Source organism: Salvelinus alpinus, chromosome 10, assembly GCF_045679555.1.
Source record: "Salvelinus alpinus chromosome 10, SLU_Salpinus.1, whole genome shotgun sequence".
NCBI lineage: Eukaryota > Metazoa > Chordata > Actinopteri > Salmoniformes > Salmonidae > Salvelinus > Salvelinus alpinus.
The window spans coordinates 68,730,788-68,750,979 of NC_092095.1; the positions used below are offsets into that span (position 1 = coordinate 68,730,788).

At 48.2% G+C, this 20,192-nt stretch overlaps 1 protein-coding gene across 1 annotated transcript in view; it reads left to right on the top strand.

The window, feature by feature from the left end:
- Positions 1–1,876: 1,876 nt before the first annotated feature.
- Positions 1,877–20,192, top strand: part of LOC139532984 (utrophin-like) — a 168,420-nt gene continuing 150,104 nt past the window's right edge. Inside the window, exon 1 of the mRNA XM_071331128.1 lies at positions 1,877–2,428. Coding sequence (XP_071187229.1) covers positions 2,347–2,428 — 82 coding nt within the window. The 5' untranslated portion in view covers positions 1,877–2,346. The remainder of the gene's footprint in view (positions 2,429–20,192) is intronic.

The window sequence follows — 20,192 nt, forward strand, 5'->3', positions numbered from 1 at the left end:
GCTGCTGCTGGCCCTCCCTCCCTCCCTACTGCTGCTGTCCCTCCCTCCCTCCCTCCCTCCCTCCCTCCCTCCCTCCCTCCCTCCCTCCCTCCCTCCCTCCCTCCCTCCCTCCCTACCTACTGCTGGCCCTCCCTCCCTCCCTACTGCTGCTGTACCTCCCTCCCGCCCTACCTACTGCTGGCCCTCCCTCCCTCCCTACTGCTGCTGGCCCTCCCTCCCTACTGCTGCTGTCCCTCCCTCCCTCCCTCCCTCCCTCCCTCCCTCCCTCCCTCCCTCCCTCCCTCCCTCCCTCCCTCCCTCCCTCCCTCCCTCCCTCCCTCCCTCCCTCCCTCCCTACTGCTGCTGGCCCTCCCTCCCTCCCTCCCCCCCTACTGCTGCTGGCCCTCCCTCCCTGCCTCCCTACCTCCCTCCCTCCCTACTGCTGCTGGCCCTCCCACCCTCCCTCCCTCCCTCCCTCCCTACTGCTGCTGGAACCTGTTGGCCCTCTGGCTGCTGCAGCCATCTCCAGTCCTCTGGGGGACAGAAAGAGGGACGTACCAACAGATGTATGGATAGACAGGCAGGCATGGCCAGACAGAGGGACAGAAAAACAGTCAGACAATCAGACAGTCAGATAGACAGACAGACAAACATTGACACAGACAGTCAGACAGACAGCCTGAAAGACAAATAGACAAACAGTCAGACAGACAGTCACCCAGACAGACAGATAGACAAACAGTCAGAAAGACAGCCAGAAAGAGTCAGACAGTCAGCAAGACTGTCAGACATTTAGACAGTCAGACAGTCAGTTAATCAGAAAGACAGTCAGAAAGACAGTCAGATATATAGACAGTCAGTCAGCCAGCCAGAGAGACAGACAGACAGACAGACATTCAGTTGCCTGTTCTGTCATCTTTAATAGGCCTGGTCACATCACCTCCTTGGAACTTAATCCCTCAGCCACTTCATCTGCATTCTGAGAATTGTTCACATCCTCCTGGACCACCCACATATAAGCACACATACAGTAAATACACACACACACACACCAATTATTCTTGTGCTGTAATATAGGACACTGCTGATCTGACCATTTGGCCTAGAGGCTACTTACTCAGGACAAGTAGACCACTTCCATGGAGGTGGGACCTCCGGCACCTGCCCTTCTTTGAACTCTCCCCCATACAGAAACAAACAGACAGGTGATGAATGGGTTGTAGAACCTACATGTGTGAAGCTATATCCATCAACCAGGGTTCCTCTAAACCAGCTACACCTGTCTCCTCGTGGGATGTTGAGGATATGCTCTGGGATCTGAACCTGTATAAAGGTCTGGTTATAACTTGTGACATATACACACAAACACCAAGTATACATAACCTGTAGCCCTAAAACCTATTTTCAAAATATGGAAATTCATCTTGGTATGATCATCCATGATTAAGTTGATTTGAGTGGTTTGGACAGTTCACTCTGCCAGCGCGTGGCACCATCTTATTAAGGCAGCTGCGCCCTCTCTTCTCCCCGGTTCCCCGTGCAGACCCATGGGAAGAAGCAACATTTCGGTGGAAGCGGAAAGGCCAACCTCTCCGTCTCAGAGCGCCCCCGTCTCATCTCCCACCTACAACCATATTAGAGCCAAAGCATAACAGAAGCAGCCGTCGATGCGGTAACAAGGAATGCCAGAGAGACGAGGCACCGCTGTTTCCGTTTTTGGAATACCTCCTTGGGCCATAGCCATAGGCTGCTGGAGACAGGGGTAATCGGTCAAACTGAAACCTGTTACCGTTTACCGTTACCAGAGGAGGCTCATGCAGGCGCGTTCATCACCCATCTAATATTAGAAACCCTGTAACGGCGCTGTCATCCCGAGCGCGCTTTACTTTATCACCGCCACTGGGTCTCGCGCGCACGGCGCACCAACGGATAATAGCAACAGGGGCCGAGCGACATATTTGTAAGTTGAAGGAGCAGTGCGGAAATGGATATGGATGTGTTGGTCAGGGTGTCGGGTTTTACGCAGGCGTCCGCCGCTCGGGCAGCTAGGCAGTGATATGCCGAGCCCTGGCTAGAGCCCTATTTTGAGTCGAGAATGGCCCGCCACCTGTTCCTCTCTGTCTGGCCGATCTGACTGCCCGTTTCCCCCGCCAGACCCCGTCCTCTGACTGTCCTCTCACTCCCTGACTGTCAACCTCGGGTGTCATTCTTTCACGCAATTTAGCCGAGCTCGGTAACCCACTGTCCATTATTATAAAGCGGTCAAAGAACAGTCCCTATTCTCTCTTATACCTGTCTGGATTTTTTTGAGCTCTCCTGTGGGATTTTACGCATTTGTCTGTGTAACTTTGGAAGGAAGACGGAAGTATGGCTGAGGCCGGGCGACCTGAGGACCAGTGTGACGAGGCGGTAGAGGATGAGTTTGGGGAGATAATAAAATGTCGATCAGGTAGGAATGACTTTCAATATCTAGTCTACAATAAGCACCAAGCGAGTTGCCAATGCCAACATCTCACTGACGCGATAGACACCAACCTCACCAAGTGTTACAAAATATTTTGTTACACAATGGGCCAAGAGTTTATGAGAACTTGTTTAGATATTAGCCATATGTAAACAGAGGTTGCGTATCAGACATGGTCAGTGCCTGATAACACCCGTTGAACTCGTTTTCCCTGTCATCCTCATAACAATATGCCACGGCCTAAGTTAGTGAGAGATGTTATTAAGGTTTGGGCGTGCTAGCCAGGTCATGCAGACAGTCATGGGTACCAGTGGTATGTCTCTGTCTGAAAGGATGACCTATGAGCCACCCTGCCCACCCAGTAGGTATTGTCATTTGTCAGCTTTCCACCCCAGAGAAGGCAAGTGTGCTCTCTCTCTGTCTCTCTCTGTCTCTCTCTCTCTCTCTCTCCCCTCTCTCTCTCTCTCTCCTCTCTCCCCCCCCCTCTCTCTCGCTCGCTCTCTCTCTCTCTCTCATCTCTCTCTCCCCCCCTCTCTCTCTCTCTCTCCCCTCTCCCTCTCTCTCTCCCCTCTCTCTCCTCTCTCCCCTCTCTCTCTCAAAAAGATGAAGCGGTGTACATTGTAAATACCACCAAATTAACAGATGTATATTGGTGGTATTTACAATATTGTTTGTGCTCCACAGGTTTAACAGACATGGTAGTTTATCAAGGTTTATGAATGGGTGGCAGGTAGCCTACAGGTTAGAGCATTGAGTTACTAACCAAAAGGTCACTAGCTCGAATCTCGAGCTGACAATGTGTCAAATCTGTGCCCTTGAGCAAGGCACCCTAATTGCTCCAGGGTCGCTGTTGATAATGACAGACCCTGGCTGTGACCCTACTCTCTGAGGGCGTCTCAGGGGAAGTTGGGATGTGCAAAAAACACATTTACATCCACACATGTATTAATACACACGGGCACATATGTGAAATAGGCCAAATGTAAGCCCTCTCTGCCCCGCGCCGTCAATAATTCATGTCCTGCATTAAAAGCAGGGGTCGAGTCTATTTGCGCTCCACCGGCTGAATTAGGACGGGTCACCAGCTACACAGGATGGAAATAGAGGCTGGGAGCCGAACCCCGAGCCGGCCCTCCACGGTGTGGGGTTTCACATATCCTAGTTTGGGAAGCTACCACCACCACCACCACTATCGTTGCCCCCCCCCCCCTCACATTGCTCTCAGCTGACAAAGTTGTTGACTTGGCGACACATTGTTTGGGAATGGTTTTTTATCAGTCACCTGTATCCTACAGAATGAGGTTGTATCAGTCACCTGTATCCTACAGAACGAGGTTGTATCAGTCACCTGTATCCTACAGAATGAGGTTGTATCAGTCACCTGTATCCTACAGAATGAGGTTGTATCAGTCACCTGTATCCTACAGAACGAGGTTGTATCAGTCACCTGTATCCTACAGAATGAGGTATCAGTCACCTGTATCCTACAGAATGAGGTTGTATCAGTCACCTGTATCCTACAGAACGAGGTTGTATCAGTCACCTGTATCCTACAGAATGAGGTTGTATCAGTCACCTGTATCCTACAGAATGAGGTTGTATCAGTCACCTGTATCCTACAGAATACGGTTGTATAAGTCACCTGTATCCTACAGAATGAGGTTGTATCAGTCACCTGTATCCTACAGAATGAGGTTGTATCAGTCACCTGTATCCTACAGAATGAGGTTGTATAAGTCACCTGTATCCTACAGAATGAGGTTGTATCAGTCACCTGTATCCTTCAGAATGAGGTTGTATCAATCACCTGTATCCTACAGAATACGGTTGTATCAGTCACCTGTATCTTACAGAATGAGGTTGTATAAGTCACCTGTATCCTACAGAATGAGGTTGTATCAGTCACCTGTATCCTACAGAATAAGGATGTATCAGTCACCTGTATCCTACAGAATGAGGTTGTATAAGTCACCTGTATCCTACAGAATGAGGTTGTATCAGTCACCTGTATCCTACAGAATGAGGTTGTATCAGTCACCTGTATTCTACAGAACGAGGTTGTATCAGTCACCTGTATCCTACAGAACGAGGTTGTATCAGTCACCTGTATCCTACAGAATAAAGTGAGCCACTTGAAGCATTGTTTAGTCACTTAGCAGATCCAATTATCCAGAACAACTTACAAGAGGTGCATTCAAGTAAGCGTTATGCATTCAGATGCTGTGCCAAGAGACGGGCACCTTGAGAGAAGGTGCTGTGTGAGATTGGCCTCCAGTCTTTCTGTGGTACATTAGTTATGTTTTGTCATGATATTACTCTGTTGAATATCATTTCCATAATTCTTGCCTTCTTGCTGGGTACTCAAAGCATCGTCACAGTGACCTCTGTGAAGAGAGGGTCTTTCCACAATGACAACCAGTCTTCCTTATTCTGTTGTGTGTGTGTGTGTGTGTGTGTGTGTGTGTGTGTGTGTGTGTGTGTGTGTGTGTGTGTGTGTGTCCACTGGACAGGTGTTACCATGAGAGTGATTCTACAGGACCTCTGTTGCTTCAGCTGTGATGAAATCAAGAGTGCCAGTCAAACTAATCAAACTAAAAATCTACAGATCTATCATATCTATCATATCTACAGATCTATCATATCTACATCTATCATATCTACATCTATCAATCTACAAATCTATCATATCTACAGATCTATCATATCTACAGATCTATCATATCTACAGATCTATCATATCTACAGATCTATCATATCTACAGATCTATCATATCTACAAATCTATCATATCTACATCTATCAATCTACAAATCTATCATATCTACAGATTTATCATATCTACAGGTCTATCATATCTACAGATCTATCATATCTACAGATCTATCATATCTACATCTATCATATCTACATTTGTCATATCTACAGATCAAAAAATATGTAAGATTTGAGAAAGATCTAATGGAAGATCCATTAGATTGATTGTAGAGCATGAAGAAGGTTAGACTGGGTCTGCTGTCTGATGAGAGAGAGAGAGAGAGAGAGAGAGAGAGAGAGAGAGAGAGAGAGAGAGAGAGAGAGAGAGAGAGAGAGAGAGAGAGAGAGAGAGACAGAGAGAGAGAGAGAGAGAGAGAGAGAGAGAGAGAGAGAGAGAGAGAGAGAGAGAGAGAGAGAGAGAGAGAGAGAGAGAGAGAGAGAGAGAGAGAGAGAGAGAGAGAGAGAGAGAGAGAGAGAGAGAGAGAGAGAGAGAGAGAGAGAGAGAGAGAGAGAGAGAGAGAGAGAGAGCTCTGACCAGAACACAGAGATAAGCAAAAGACTAGGAGAGAGAGAGAGGAAATTATATTCTAGTCTATCTCGGTCAAGCTGTCAAAAACAGCCAAGAAATATTCAGAGAATGTTTAAATGTGTTTGAATACAGTCCATATGTCACTCTGCTGCCACAGCAGGGTCCTTGGACAGCAGAATAAGGACGTCTGCATCCTGCCTACATCTACCTGGCTGTCTTTCCACATCACCATTAGTGTCCCTCTGAAAAACATCCTCTCTGCTCCATCCTGCTCCACGCCACTGCAATGCACACTGGGTAATAGAGAGCTGGTAATGGACCTCTGGGGCTAGAAAGAGAGAGAGAGCAAGACATATATACACACACGCGCGCACTCTCTCTGTAGTTACTGTAAACAAGTGATTACCATTGAAACAGTGATGAGTAATATGTACAGCAGGTGGCAGTATTCTATCTATAGAGCCCCGGTGTAGAGCTGTAGTATTCTATCTATAGAGCCCTGGTGTAGAGCTGTAGTATTCTATCTATAGAGCCCTGGTGTAGAGCTGTAGTATTCTATCTATAGAGCCCTGGTGTAGAGCTGTAGTATTCTATCTATAGAGCCCTGGTGTAGAGCTGCAGTATTCTATCTATAGAGCCCTGGTGTAGAGCTGTAGTATTCTATCTGTAGAGCCCTGGTGTAGAGCTGTAGTATTCTATCTATAGAGCCCTGGTGTAGAGCTGTAGTATTCTATCTATAGAGCCCCGGTGTAGAGCTGTAGTATTATATCTATAGAGCCCTGGTGTAGAGCTGTAGTATTCTATCTATAGAGCCCTGGTGTAGAGCTGCAGTATTCTATCTATAGAGCCCCGGTGTAGAGCTGTAGTATTCTATCTATAGAGCCCTGGTGTAGAGCTGTAGTATTCTATCTATAGAGCCCTGGTGTAGAGCTGTAGTATTCTATCTATAGAGCCCTGGTGTAGAGCTGTAGTATTCTATCTATAGAGCCCTGGTGTAGAGCTGCAGTATTCTATCTATAGAGCCCTGGTGTAGAGCTGCAGTATTCTATCTATAGAGCCCTGGTGTAGAGCTGTAGTATTCTATCTATAGAGCCCTGGTGTAGAGCTGTAGTATTCTATCTATAGAGCCCTGGTGTAGAGCTGCAGTATTCTATCTATAGAGCCCTGGTGTAGAGCTGCAGTATTCTATCTATAGAGCCCTGGTGTAGAGCTGCAGTATTCTATCTATAGAGCCCCGGTGTAGAGCTGTAGTATTCTATCTATAGAGCCCTGGTGTAGAGCTGTAGTATTCTATCTATAGAGCCCTGGTGTAGAGCTGTAGTATTCTATCTATAGAGCCCTGGTGTAGAGCTGCAGTATTCTATCTATAGAGCCCTGGTGTAGAGCTGCAGTATTCTATCTATAGAGCCCTGGTGTAGAGCTGCAGTATTCTATCTATAGAGCCCTGGTGTAGAGCTGTAGTATTCTATCTATAGAGCCCTGGTGTAGAGCTGCAGTATTCTATCTATAGAGCCCTGGTGTAGAGCTGCAGTATTCTATCTATAGAGCCCTGGTGTAGAGCTGTAGTATTCTATCTATAGAGCCCTGGTGTAGAGCTGTAGTATTCTATCTATAGAGCCCTGGTGTAGAGCTGCAGGATTCTATCTATAGAGCCCTGGTGTAAAGCTGCAGTATTCTATCTATAGAGCCCTGGTGTAGAGCTGTAGTATTCTATCTATAGAGCCCTGGTGTAGAGCTGCAGTATTCTATCTATAGAGCCCTGGTGTAGAGCTGCAGTATTCTATCTATATAGCCCTGGTGTAGAGCTGCAGTATTCTATCTATAGAGCCCTGGTGTAGAGCTGTAGTATTCTATCTATAGAGCCCTGGTGTAGAGCTGTAGTATTCTATCTATAGAGCCCTGGTGTAGAGCTGTAGTATTCTATCTATAGAGCCCTGGTGTAGAGCTGTAGTATTCTAATTATAGAGCCCTGGTGTAGAGCTGCAGTATTCTATCTATAGAGCCCTGGTGTAGAGCTGTAGTATTCTATCTATAGAGCCCTGGTGTAGAGCTGTAGTATTCTATCTATAGAGCCCTGGTGTAGAGCTGTAGTATTCTATCTATAGAGCCCTGGTGTAGAGCTGTAGTATTCTATCTATAGAGCCCTGGTGTAGAGCTGTAGTATTCTATCTATAGAGCCCTGGTGTAGAGCTGTAGTATTCTATCTATAGAGCCCTGGTGTAGAGCTGTAGTATTCTATCTATAGAGCCCTGGTGTAGAGCTGCAGTATTCTATCTATAGAGCCCTGGTGTAGAGCTGCAGTATTCTATCTATAGAGCCCTGGTGTAGAGCTGCAGTATTCTATCTATAGAGCCCTGGTGTAGAGTTGTAGTATTCCTGATTGTCTCTCCCAAGAGGACATGAAACCAGATACTCACACTGAAGTGGAGGAAGAGCTGTGGACGTTCATAAGAGAGATTCAGGCTGTGTGATATGGTAGGTGAGGAGTGGGACAGGAAGGGTGATGTGATATGGTAGCTGGTAAGTGATATCTGGTGAAAGGTGATCAGATATTAAAGGTGAGGGGAGGTACAGGAAGGGTGATGTGATATGGTAGCTGGTAAGTGATATCTGGTGGAAGGTGATCAGATATTAAAGGTGAGGGGAGGTACAGGAAGGGTGATGTGATATGGTAGCTGGTAAGTGATATCTGGTGAAAGGTGATCAGATATTAAAGGTGAGGAGTGGTACAGGAAGGGTGATGTGATATGGTAGCTAGTAAGTGATATCTGGTGAAAGGTGATCAGATATTAAAGGTGAGGGGAGGTACAGGAAGGGTGATGTGATATGGTAGCTAGTAAGTGATATCTGGTGGAAGGTGATCAGATATTAAAGGTGAGGGGAGGTACAGGAAGGGTGATGTGATATGGTAGCTGGTAAGTGATATCTGGTGAAAGGTGATCAGATATTAAAGGTGAGGAGTGGTACAGGAAGGGTGATGTGATATGGTAGCTGGTAAGTGATATCTGGTGAAAGGTGATCAGATATTAAAGGTGAGGAGTGGTACAGGAAGGGTGATGTGATATGGTAGCTAGTAAGTGATATCTGGTGAAGGGTGATGTATGAAGTGATGTGTCTCAGGGAGGTTATGAATAACAGAACCCAGTCTAGTGCCAGATTGCCTTCCAGTCTTCCAGTGGTAACAACAGATACTGGTGTTCCACTGTCTGATCTGCCCTACATGTGTTTTCTGGGTCAGAGAGGGCTGAAGGAGATGGGGGAGAGGAGAGATGGGAAGAGAGGGGGAGAGGAGGGAGGGGGAGAGAGGGGGAGAGGAGGGAGTGGAAGAGAGGGGGAGAGAGGGGGAGGGGGGGAGAGGAGGAGGGAGGGGGAGAGGGAGAGAGGGGGAGAGGAGGGAGTGGAAGAGAGGGGGAGAGAGGGGGAGGGGGAGAGGGGGAGAGGAGGGGGGGGGGGGGAGGGGGAGAGAGGGGGCGAGAGGGGAGGGGAAGAGAGGGGCAGAGGACGGAGGGGAAGAGAGGAGGGAGGAGGAGAGGAGGAGAGAAGAGAGAGGGAGAGGAGGGATGGGAAGAGAGGGGGAGAGGAGGGAGGGGAAGAGAGGGGGAGAGGATGGAGTGGAAGAGAGGGGGAGAGGAGGGAGTGGAAGAGAGGGGGAGAGGAGGGATGGGAAAGAGAGGGGGAGAGGAGGGAGGAAAAGAGAGGGGCAGAGGACGGAGGGAAAGAGATGGGGAGAGGAGGGAGGAGGAGAGGAAGGGAGGAGGATAGGAGGCTGGGGGGGTTTGGTAATGATTATGTGGTGGACAACCTAAAGGACTAGCCCCAACCCTTGTGTTTTACACACACACACACACACACACACACACACACACACACACACACACACACACACACACACACACACACACACACACACACACACACACACACACACACACACACACACACACACACGGCTCTGTGCTCTTTGAGGAAGAGGTAGTGATTAACGACTGGATCAGATCGATAGGCAGGATACAGGCCTCCAGTAATCAGCCTGATTGTCTAACACACACACACACACACACACACACACACACACACACACACACACACACACACACACACACACACACACACACACACACACACACACACACACTAGCAGCAATAGATATGCAATATGGTTCACTTTAACATGCCTTTGATTCAGCCCCTCTCTTAGTTTTCCAATGGTCTGTGTGTTTGTGTGTGTGTGTGTACTCTGTTTGTGTGTGTGTGTGTGTGTGTGTACTCTGTTTGTGTGTGTGTTTGTGTGTGTACTCTGTGTGTGTGTGTACTCTGTGTATGTGTGTACTCTGTGTGTGTGTGTGTGTGTGTGTGTGTGTGTGTACTGTGTGTGTGTGTGTGTGTGTGTGTGTGTGTGTGTGTGTGTGTGTGTGTGTGTGTGTGTGTGTGTGTGTGTGTGTATATGTGTGGCATAATGTGTGCTCACGTCCACTGGAGAGACAGAAGTGAATCATGTTTGTTTGAGATGCTGTAATAATGTCTGCTTTCATCACACAACACAACACAGAGAAATAATACAATCACAGCTCCTTTTCCTGTTGCACTTCATCTTTCACCGCTCCATTGGCTTGGGCCTTTCCTCATGAATACAGCATCGCAGAGGACTTCTGACCAATCTGACTGCATCTCTGTAATAGGGCTACGTTGCTCTTCATGAAGCTGCTATATGTTCTGATCAGAGGACAGGGCCAGTCGATGTTCTAGCTGCTATATGTTCTGATCAGAGGACAGGGCCAGTCGATGTTCTAGCTGCTATATGTTCTGATCAGAGGACAGGGCCAGTCGATGTTCTAGCTGCTATATGTTCTGATCAGAGGACAGGGCCAGTCGATGTTCTAGCTGCTATATGTTCTGATCAGAGGACAGGGCCAGTCGATGTTCTAGCTGTGTGATGAGGATGAGGCCGTTACTCCCCCCGAGTCGTCATCACTCCCCCCGAGTCGTCATCACTCCCCCCGAGTCGTCATCACTCCCCCCGAGTCGTCGTCACTCCCCCCGAGTCGTCACTCCCCCCGAGTCGTCACTCCCCCCGAGTCGTCGTCACTCCCCCCGAGTCGTCGTCACTCCCCCCGAGTCGTCATCACTCCCCCCGAGTCGTCATCACTCCCCCCGAGTCGTCGTCACTCCCCCCGAGTCGTCGTCACTCCCCCCGAGTCGTCGTCACTCCCCCCGAGTCGTCATCACTCCCCCCGAGTCGTCATCACTCCCCCCGAGTCGTCGTCACTCCCCCCGAGTCGTCATCACTCCCCCCGAGTCGTCGTCACTCCCCCCGAGTCGTCGTCACTCCCCCCGAGTCGTCATCACTCCCCCCGAGTCGTCGTCACTCCCCCCGAGTCGTCATCACTCCCCCCGAGTCGTCGTCACTCCCCCCGAGTCGTCGTCACTCCCCCCGAGTCGTCATCACTCCCCCCGAGTCGTCGTCACTCCCGCCGAGTCGTCATCACTCCCCCCGAGTCACTGATCTAACAGCTGTTTCTGTAGACCACTTATCATAAAGACACTTATCCAAAGAGATAACAGGACAGGAGGTGCACATATAGTGTAGGAGTGGATCCCTGCTGGAATTAAACGACAACCTTGGCGTTGCCAGGTAGTGCCACACTAACCAACTGAGCCGTACAAGACAGGAGGACTTGTGTTTATTGGCGTAGACTGGTTGAATGCTCAGACGATCTGTCATCCACTTCAATATGTTTCCTCTCTTCAGCTAGTTGAGAGTTCTGCCCAGAGTCACATTTCACATCTATTTCAGTCTGGTTTTAATCTCTGTCTGCGTCCCAAATGGAAACCTGTTTCCTTTATATCCCACAGGGCTCTGGTGAAACGTAGTGCGCTATATAGGGAATAGGGTACCATTTAGGACTGTGATTTCAGCATTCTCTCCGCCTCCTTTATCTCATCAGTTATAAGACTCCCTTAACACCACACTGTATTTTATGACTGTTCTTTTCCCCTTCTCTACCCCTCCCCTTCTCTACCCCTCTTCTTCTCTACCCCTCTTCTTCTCTCCACCCCTCCTCTTCTCTACCCTCCTCTTCTCTCTACCCCTCTTCTTCTCTACCCCTCCTCTTCTCTACCCCTCCTCTTCTCTCCACCCCTCCTCTTCTCTCTACCCCTCCTCTTCTTCTCTACCCCTCCTCTTCTCTCTACCCCTCCTCTTCTCTCCACCCCTCCTCTTCTTCTCTACCCCTCCTCTTCTCTCCACCCCTCCTCTTCTCTACCCCTCCTCTTCTCTCTACCCCTCCTCTTCTCTCTACCCCTCTTCTTCTCTACCCCTCCTCTTCTCTACCCCTCCTCTTCTCTCCACCCCTCCTCTTTTCTCTACCCCTCCTCTTCTTCTCTACCCCTCCTCTTCTCTCTACCCCTCCCCTTCTCTACCCCTCTTCTTCTCTACCCCTCCTCTTCTCTCCACCCCTCCTCTTCTCTCCACCCCTCCTTTTCTCTCTACCCCTCCTCTTCTCTCTACCCCTCCTCTTCTCTCCACCCCTCCTCTTCTCTCTACCCCTCCTCTTCTTCTCTACCCCTCCTCTTCTCTCTACCCCTCCTCTTCTCTACCCCTCCTCTTCTCTCCACCCCTCCTCTTCTCTCCACCCCTCCTCTTCTCTCTACCCCTCCTCTTCTCTCTACCCCTCCTCTTCTCTCTACCCCTCCTCTTCTCTCCACCCCTCCTCTTCTCTCTACCCCTCCTCTTCTCTCTACCCCTCCTCTTCTCTCTACCCCTCCTCTTCTCTCCACCCCTCCTCTTCTCTCTACACCTCCTCTTCTCTCCCCCCCTCTTCTTCTCTACCCCTCCTCTTCTCTACCCCTCCTCTTCTCTCCACCCCTCTTCTTCTCTACCCCTCCTCTTCTCTACCCCTCCTCTTCTCTCTACCCATCCTCTTCTCTCCACCCCTCCTCTTCTCTCTACCCCTCCTCTTCTCTCTACCCCTCCTCTTCTCTCTACACATCCTCTTCTCTCCACCCCTCCTCTTCTCTCCACCCCTCCTCTTCTCTCTACCCCTCCTCTTCTCTCTACCCCTCCTCTTCTCTCCACCCCTCCTCTTCTCTCCACCCCTCCTCTTCTCTCTACCCCTCCTCTTCTCTCTACCCCTCCTCTTCTCTCTACCCCTCCACTTCTCTCTACACCTCCTCTTCTCTCCACCCCTCCTCTTCTCTCCACCCCTCCTCTTCTCTCTACCCCTCCTCTTCTCTCTACCCCTCCTCTTCTCTCCACCCCTCCTCTTCTCTCTACCCCTCCTCTTCTCTCTACCCCCCCTTCTCTCTACCCCTCCTCTTCTCTCTACCCCTCCTCTTCTCTCTACCCCTCCTTTTCTCTCCACCCCTCTTCTTCTCTCCACCCCACCCCACCCCTCCTCTTCTCTACCCCTCCTCTTCTCTACCCCTCCTCTTCTCTCCACCCCTCCTCTTCTCTCTACCCCTCCTCTTCTCTCCACCCCTCCTCTTCTCTCCACCCCTCCTCTTCTCTACCCCTCCTCTTCTCTACTCCTCCTCTTCTCTACCCCTCCTCTTCTCTCTACCCCTCCTCTTCTCTACCCTTCCTCTTCTCTACCCCTCCTCTTCTCCACCCCTCCTCTTCAGTGTGTTGTTGTTAACCTCCTGTTACTACTGAGGCTTCCTTTAGTGGTGGACTGACTGACTGTCTGTCTGTCCCCATAACTGCCTGTCTGTCTGTCTGTCTGGCCCCATAACTGTCTATCAATCTGTCCCCATAACTGTCTGTCTATCCCCATAACTATCTGACTGTCTGTCTGGCCCCGTAACTGTCAGTCTGTCTGTACAGGCCCATATCTGTCTGTCTATCTGGCTTCATAACTGTCAGTCTGTCTCTCTGGCCCTTAACTGTCTATCTGTCTGGCCCCATAACTGTCTGTCTATCTGTCTGGCCCCATAACTGTCTGTCTGTCTGTCCCCATAACTGTCTGTCTGTCACTCTGGCCCCTTAACTGTCTGTCTGTCTGGCCCCGTAACTGTCTGTCTGTCTGGCCCCGTAACTGTTTCTCTGGCCCCATAACTGTTTATCTGGCCCCATAACTGTTTATCTGGCCCCGTAACTGTTTATCTGGCCCCATAACTGTTTATCTGGCCCCATAACAGTTTATCTGGCCCCATACCTGTTTATCTGGCCCCATACCTGTTTATCTGGCCCCTTAACTGTTTATCTGGCCCCATAACTGTTTATCTGGCCCCATAACTGTTTATCTGGCCCCATAACTGTTTATCTGGCCCCATAACTGTTTCTCTGGCCCCATAACTGTTTATCTGGCCCCATAACTGTTTATCTGGCCCCTTAACTGTTTATCTGGCCCCATAACTGTTTCTCTGGCCCCATAACTGTTTCTCTGGCCCCTTAACTGTTTATCTGGCCCCATAACTGTTTCTCTGGCCCCTTAACTGTTTATCTGGCCCCATAACTGTTTATCTGGCCCCTTAACTGTTTATCTGGCCCCTTAACTGTTTATCTGGCCCCATAACTGTTTATCTGGCCCCATAACTGTTTATCTGGCCCCATAACTGTTTATCTGGCCCCATAACTGTTTATCTGGCCCCATAACTGTTTATCTGGCCCCATAACTGTTTATCTGGCCACATAACTGTTTATCTGGCCCCATAACTGTTTATCTGGCCCCATAACTGTTTATCTGGCCCCATAACTGTTTATCTGGCCCCTTAACTGTTTATCTGGCCCCATAACTGTTTATCTGGCCCCATAACTGTTTATCTGGCCCCATAACTGTTTATCTGGCCCCATAACTGTTTATCTGGCCCCATAACTGTTTATCTGGCCCCATAACTGTTTATCTGGCCCCATAACTGTTTATCTGGCCCCTTAACTGTTTATCTGGCCCCTTAACTGTTTATCTGGCCCCTTAACTGTTTATCTGGCCCCATAACTGTTTATCTGGCCCCATAACTGTTTATCTGGCCCCATAACTGTTTATCTGGCCCCTTAACTGTTTATCTGGCCCCATAACTGTTTATCTGGCCCCATAACTGTTTATCTGGCCCCATAACTGTTTATCTGGCCCCATAACTGTTTATCTGGCCCCTTAACTGTTTATCTGGCCCCATAACTGTTTATCTGGCCCCATAACTGTTTATCTGGCCCCATAACTGTTTATCTGGCCCCATAACTGTTTATCTGGCCCCATAACTGTTTATCTGGCCCCATAACTGTTTATCTGGCCCCATAACTGTTTATCTGGCCCCTTAACTGTTTATCTGGCCCCATAACTGTTTATCTGGCCCCATAACTGTTTATCTGGCCCCATAACTGTTTATCTGGCCCCATAACTGTTTATCTGGCCCCATAACTGTTTATCTGGCCCCATAACTGTTTATCTGGCCCCATAACTGTTTATCTGGCCCCTTAACTGTTTATCTGGCCCCATAACTGTTTATCTGGCCCCATAACTGTTTATCTGGCCCCATAACTGTTTATCTGGCCCCATAACTGTTTATCTGGCCCCATAACTGTTTATCTGGCCCCATAACTGTTTATCTGGCCCCATAACTGTTTATCTGGCCCCATAACTGTTTATCTGGCCCCTTAACTGTTTATCTGGCCCCTTAACTGTTTATCTGGCCCCTTAACTGTTTATCTGGCCCCATAACTGTTTATCTGGCCCCATAACTGTTTATCTGGCCCCATAACTGTTTATCTGGCCCCTTAACTGTTTATCTGGCCCCATAACTGTTTATCTGGCCCCATAACTGTTTATCTGGCCCCATAACTGTTTATCTGGCCCCATAACTGTTTATCTGGCCCCTTACCTGTTTATCTGGCCCCATAACTGTTTATCTGGCCCCATAACTGTTTATCTGGCCCCATAACTGTTTATCTGGCCCCATAACTGTTTATCTGGCCCCATAACTGTTTATCTGGCCCCATAACTGTTTATCTGGCCCCATAACTGTTTATCTGGCCCCTTAACTGTTTATCTGGCCCCATAACTGTTTCTCTGGCCCCATAACTGTTTATCTGGCCCCATAACTGTTTATCTGGCCCCATAACTGTTTATCTGGCCCCATAACTGTTTATCTGGCCCCATAACTGTTTATCTGGCCCCATAACTGTTTATCTGGCCCCTTAACTGTTTATCTGGCCCCTTAACTGTTTATCTGGCCCCATAACTGTTTATCTGGCCCCATAACTGTTTATCTGGCCCCATAACTGTTTATCTGGCCCCATAACTGTTTATCTGGCCCCATAACTGTTTATCTGGCCCCTTAACTGTTTATCTGGCCCCATAACTGTTTATCTGGCCCCATAACTGTTTATCTGGCCCCTTAACTGTTTATCTGGCCCCATAACTGTTTCTCTGGCCCCATAACTGTTTCTCTGGCCCCATAACTGTTTATCTGGCCCCATAACTGTTTATCTGGCCCCTTAACTGTTTATCTGGCCCCATAACTGTTTGTCTGGCCCCTTAACTGTTTATCTGGCCCCATAGGGAAGTCTGACCATAATATGTCTTATTAGTGTTGGATGCCACACACACACACACACACACACACACACACACACACACACACACACACACACACACACACACACACACACACACACACACACACACACACACACACACACACACACACACACACACCACTGCTGGCCCTAGTCCCTGTTGAGGGATGTGCGTGTTCCAGAAAGTCTCCACAAGGTATCCCGCGGTAACAGAACCTGGGATGATGCGTCCAAGGCTGGAGCCGCTGATTGCACTTAATTGCTGTTCTCTTCCAGGGGTGAGAAGTAATCACTGGGGTGGGCGGGCTAGAGGAGTGCTGGGGGGGTCGGGGAGGGGGCTGTACTGTGTGAGGAGCAGGTTATTCTGCTTTGAGCTCAACGCTGTGGAGGCCTGCCATGGTTATAATTAGCAATTAGATTATATTCAGCTACTTCCACTCAGGGCTCAGACTGCCTGCATTAGTGTGTGTGTGTGTACGTACGTGTGTGTGTGTGTGTGTGTGTGTGTGTGTGTGTGTGTGTGTGTGTGTGTGTGTGTGTGTGTGTGTGTGTGTGTGTGTGTGTGTGTGTGTGTGTGTGTGTGTGTGTGTGTGTGTGTGTGTGTGTGTGTGTGTGTGTGTGTGTGTGTGTGTGTGTGTGTGAATGACTATCAAGATTTTGGAATAGCCGTCTTTTCTCTAAGTTATGTCAGATGGTAACAAACTGTATATAAATAACTGTTCCTGTTGGTTTCCTGTTGGTTTCCCGTTTCCTGTTTTCTGTTGGTTTCCTGTTGGTTTCTTGTTTCCTGTTGCTTTCCTGTTTCCTGTTGACTTCTTGTTTGTTTCCTGTTGGGTTCCTGTTTCCTTTTGGTTTTCTGTTTCCTGTTGGCTTCCCGTTTCCTGTTGGCTTCCTGTTTGTTTCCTGTTGGGTTCCTGTTTCCTTTTGGTTTTCTGTTTCCTGTTGGTTTTCTTTAGAGCTTTGTAAAATGCCTCAACAGTTGGTCCCTCTAGGGAGGTGATATTTACCGTTATGCTGATGCATGCTTGATGCAGCAGCTCCAAAACTAGCCAGAGGTGTATCAGTCTCAGAATGCCTGTTTGTGTGTGTGTGTGTGTGTGTGTGTGTGTGTGTGTGTGTGTGTGTGTGTGTGTGTGTGTGTGTGTGTGTGTGTGTGTGTGTGTGTGTGTGTGTGTGTGTGTGTGTGTGTGTGTGTGTGTGTGGGCTTTAATACACGCCAGAGGAGGAATGAATTAAGCTGTGAGAGAGGAGGAGACAGATGGGAGGTGTGGGGAAAGTGTGTGTGAACTGTGAAGTGGAAATGATAAACTGTGTGTGTGTGTGAAGTGTTAGTCAGTAACGTGTGTGTGTGTGAAGTTGACTGTGTGTGCACAATGTATTCACTCTCATTATTAACGAAGCTAAGGTGGTAATTACTAAACACCCAGTGTGTGTGTGTGTGTGTGTGTGTGTGTGTGTGTGTGTGTGTGTGTGTGTGTGTGTGTGTGTGTGTGTGTGTGTGTGTGTGTGTGTGTGTGTGTGTGTGTGTGTGTGTGTGTGTGTGTGTGTGTGAGGTCTTAATGAGTAACTGTTTGGGTGTGTGTGTTTGTGTGTGTGTGTGTACGCGCTAATGACAGAGTTCTCATTGGGACTAGAAGACGCCGAAACATGCATGTAATTATCTTGGCAACAGAGCGATACAAATACCATAGCAACAGTACTATTGTACAAATACCATAGCAACAGTACTCTTGTACAAATACCCCATAGCGAACTGAGGCGTAGGAATACCCCGACAGCATTAGTCTAACAACACCCAGAAGCCACACGCAGTTACCACGGATACAGTACATCTTACAGTAAATAGACCTGACAGTAAGGTTATTGATCCCTAGAAGCAACAGTAGAAGATCATTCATGAACTGGTAATGTACCAATAGCCCTGTACAATGCACCATAGCTACCAAAGTATTGTAAATCAAATCCACTGTGTCTGTGTATATAGGGCAGCAGGGTGCAGGGTTGAGTAACCGGGTGGTAGCCGGGCTAGTGATGGCTGTTTAATAACAGTCTGTCCCACTCCAACAGACTAAGCTGCACCACACAGCGACAGTGTTGGAGATCTATCCTGGCAACACACACATTTATACTACAGTCGTGGCCAAAAGTTTTGAGATTGACACAAATATTAATTTTCACAAAGTCTGCTGCCTCAGTTTGTATGATGGCAATTTGCATATACTCCAGAATGTTATGAACAGTGATCAGATGAATTGCAATTAATTGCAAAGTCCCTCTTTGCCATGCAAATGAACTGAATCCTCCAAAAACATTTCCACTGCATTTCAGCCCTGCCACAAAAGGACCAGCTGACATCAGGTCAGTGATTCTTTCGTTAACACAGGTGTGAGTGTTGACGAGGACAAGGCTGGAGATCACTCTGTCATGCTGATTGAGTTCGAATAACAGACTGGAAGCTTCAAAAGGAGGGTGGTGCTTGGAATCATTGTTCTTCTCTGTCAATCATGGTTACCTGCAAGGAAACACGTGCCGTCATCATTGCTTTGCACAAAAAGGTCTTCACAGGCAAGGATATTGCTGCCAGTAAGAATGCACCTAAATCAACCATTTATCGGATCATCAAGAACTTCAAGGAGAGCGGTTCAATTGTTGTGAAGAAGGCTTCAGGGCACCCAGGAAAGTCCAGCAAGCGCCAGGACCGTCTCCTAAAGTTGATTCAGCTGCGGGATCGGGGCACCACCAGTACAGAGCTTGCTCAGGAATGACAGTAGGCAGGTGTGAGTGCATCTGCACGCACAGTGAGGCGAAGACTTTTGGAGGATGGCCTGGTGTCAAGAAGGGCAGCAAAGAAGCCACTTCTCTCCAGGAAAAACATCAGGGACAGACGGATATTCTGAAAAAGGTACAGGGATTGGATTGCTGAGGACTGGGGTACAGTCATTTTCTCTGATGAATCCCCTTTCCGATTGTTTGGGGCTGTCCGGAAAAAGCTTGTCCGGAGAAGGCAAGGTGAGCGCTACCATCAATCCTGTGTCATGCCAACAGTAAAGCATCCTGAGATCATTCATGTGTGGGGTTGCTTCTCAGCCAAGGGATTGGGCTCACTCACAATTTTGCCTAAGAACACAGCCATGAATAAAGAATGGTACCAACACATCCTCCGAGAGCAACTTCTCCCAACCATCCAGGAACAGTTTGGTGACAAGCAATGCCTTTTCCAGCAAGATGGAGAACCTTGACATAAGGCAAAAGTGATAACTAAGTGGCTCGGGGGAACAAAACATCGATATTTTGGGTCCATGGCCAGGAAACTCCCCAGACCTTAATCCCATTGAGGACTTGTGGTCAATCCTCAAGAGGCGGGTGGACAAACAAAAACCCACAAATTCTGACAAACTCCAAGCATTGATTATGCAAGAATGGGCTGCCATCAGTCAGGATGTGGCCCAGAAGTTAATTGACAGTGTGCCAGGGCGGATTGCAGAGGTCTTGAAAAAGAAGTGTCAACACTGCAAATATTGACTCTTTGCATCAACTTCATGTAATTGTCAATAAAAGCCTTTGACTCTTATGAAATGCTTGTAATTATACTTCAATATTCCATAGTAACATCTGACAAAAATATCTAAAGACACTGAAGCAGCAAACCTTGTGGAAATTAATATTTGTGTCATTCTCAAAACTTTTGGCCACGACTGTACACTGAGTGTACCAAACTTTAATGACACCTGCTCTTTCCATGACAGAGACTGATCAGGTGAATCCAGGTGAAAGCTGTGATCCCTTGTTGATGTCACTTGTTAAATCCACTTAAATCCGTGTAGATGAAGAGGAGGAGTCAGGTTAAAGAAGGATTTTTAAGCCTTGAGATAATTGAGACATGGATTGTGTATGTGTGCCATTCAGAGGATGAATGGGCAAGACAAAAGATTTAGGTGCCTTTGAACGGGTATGGT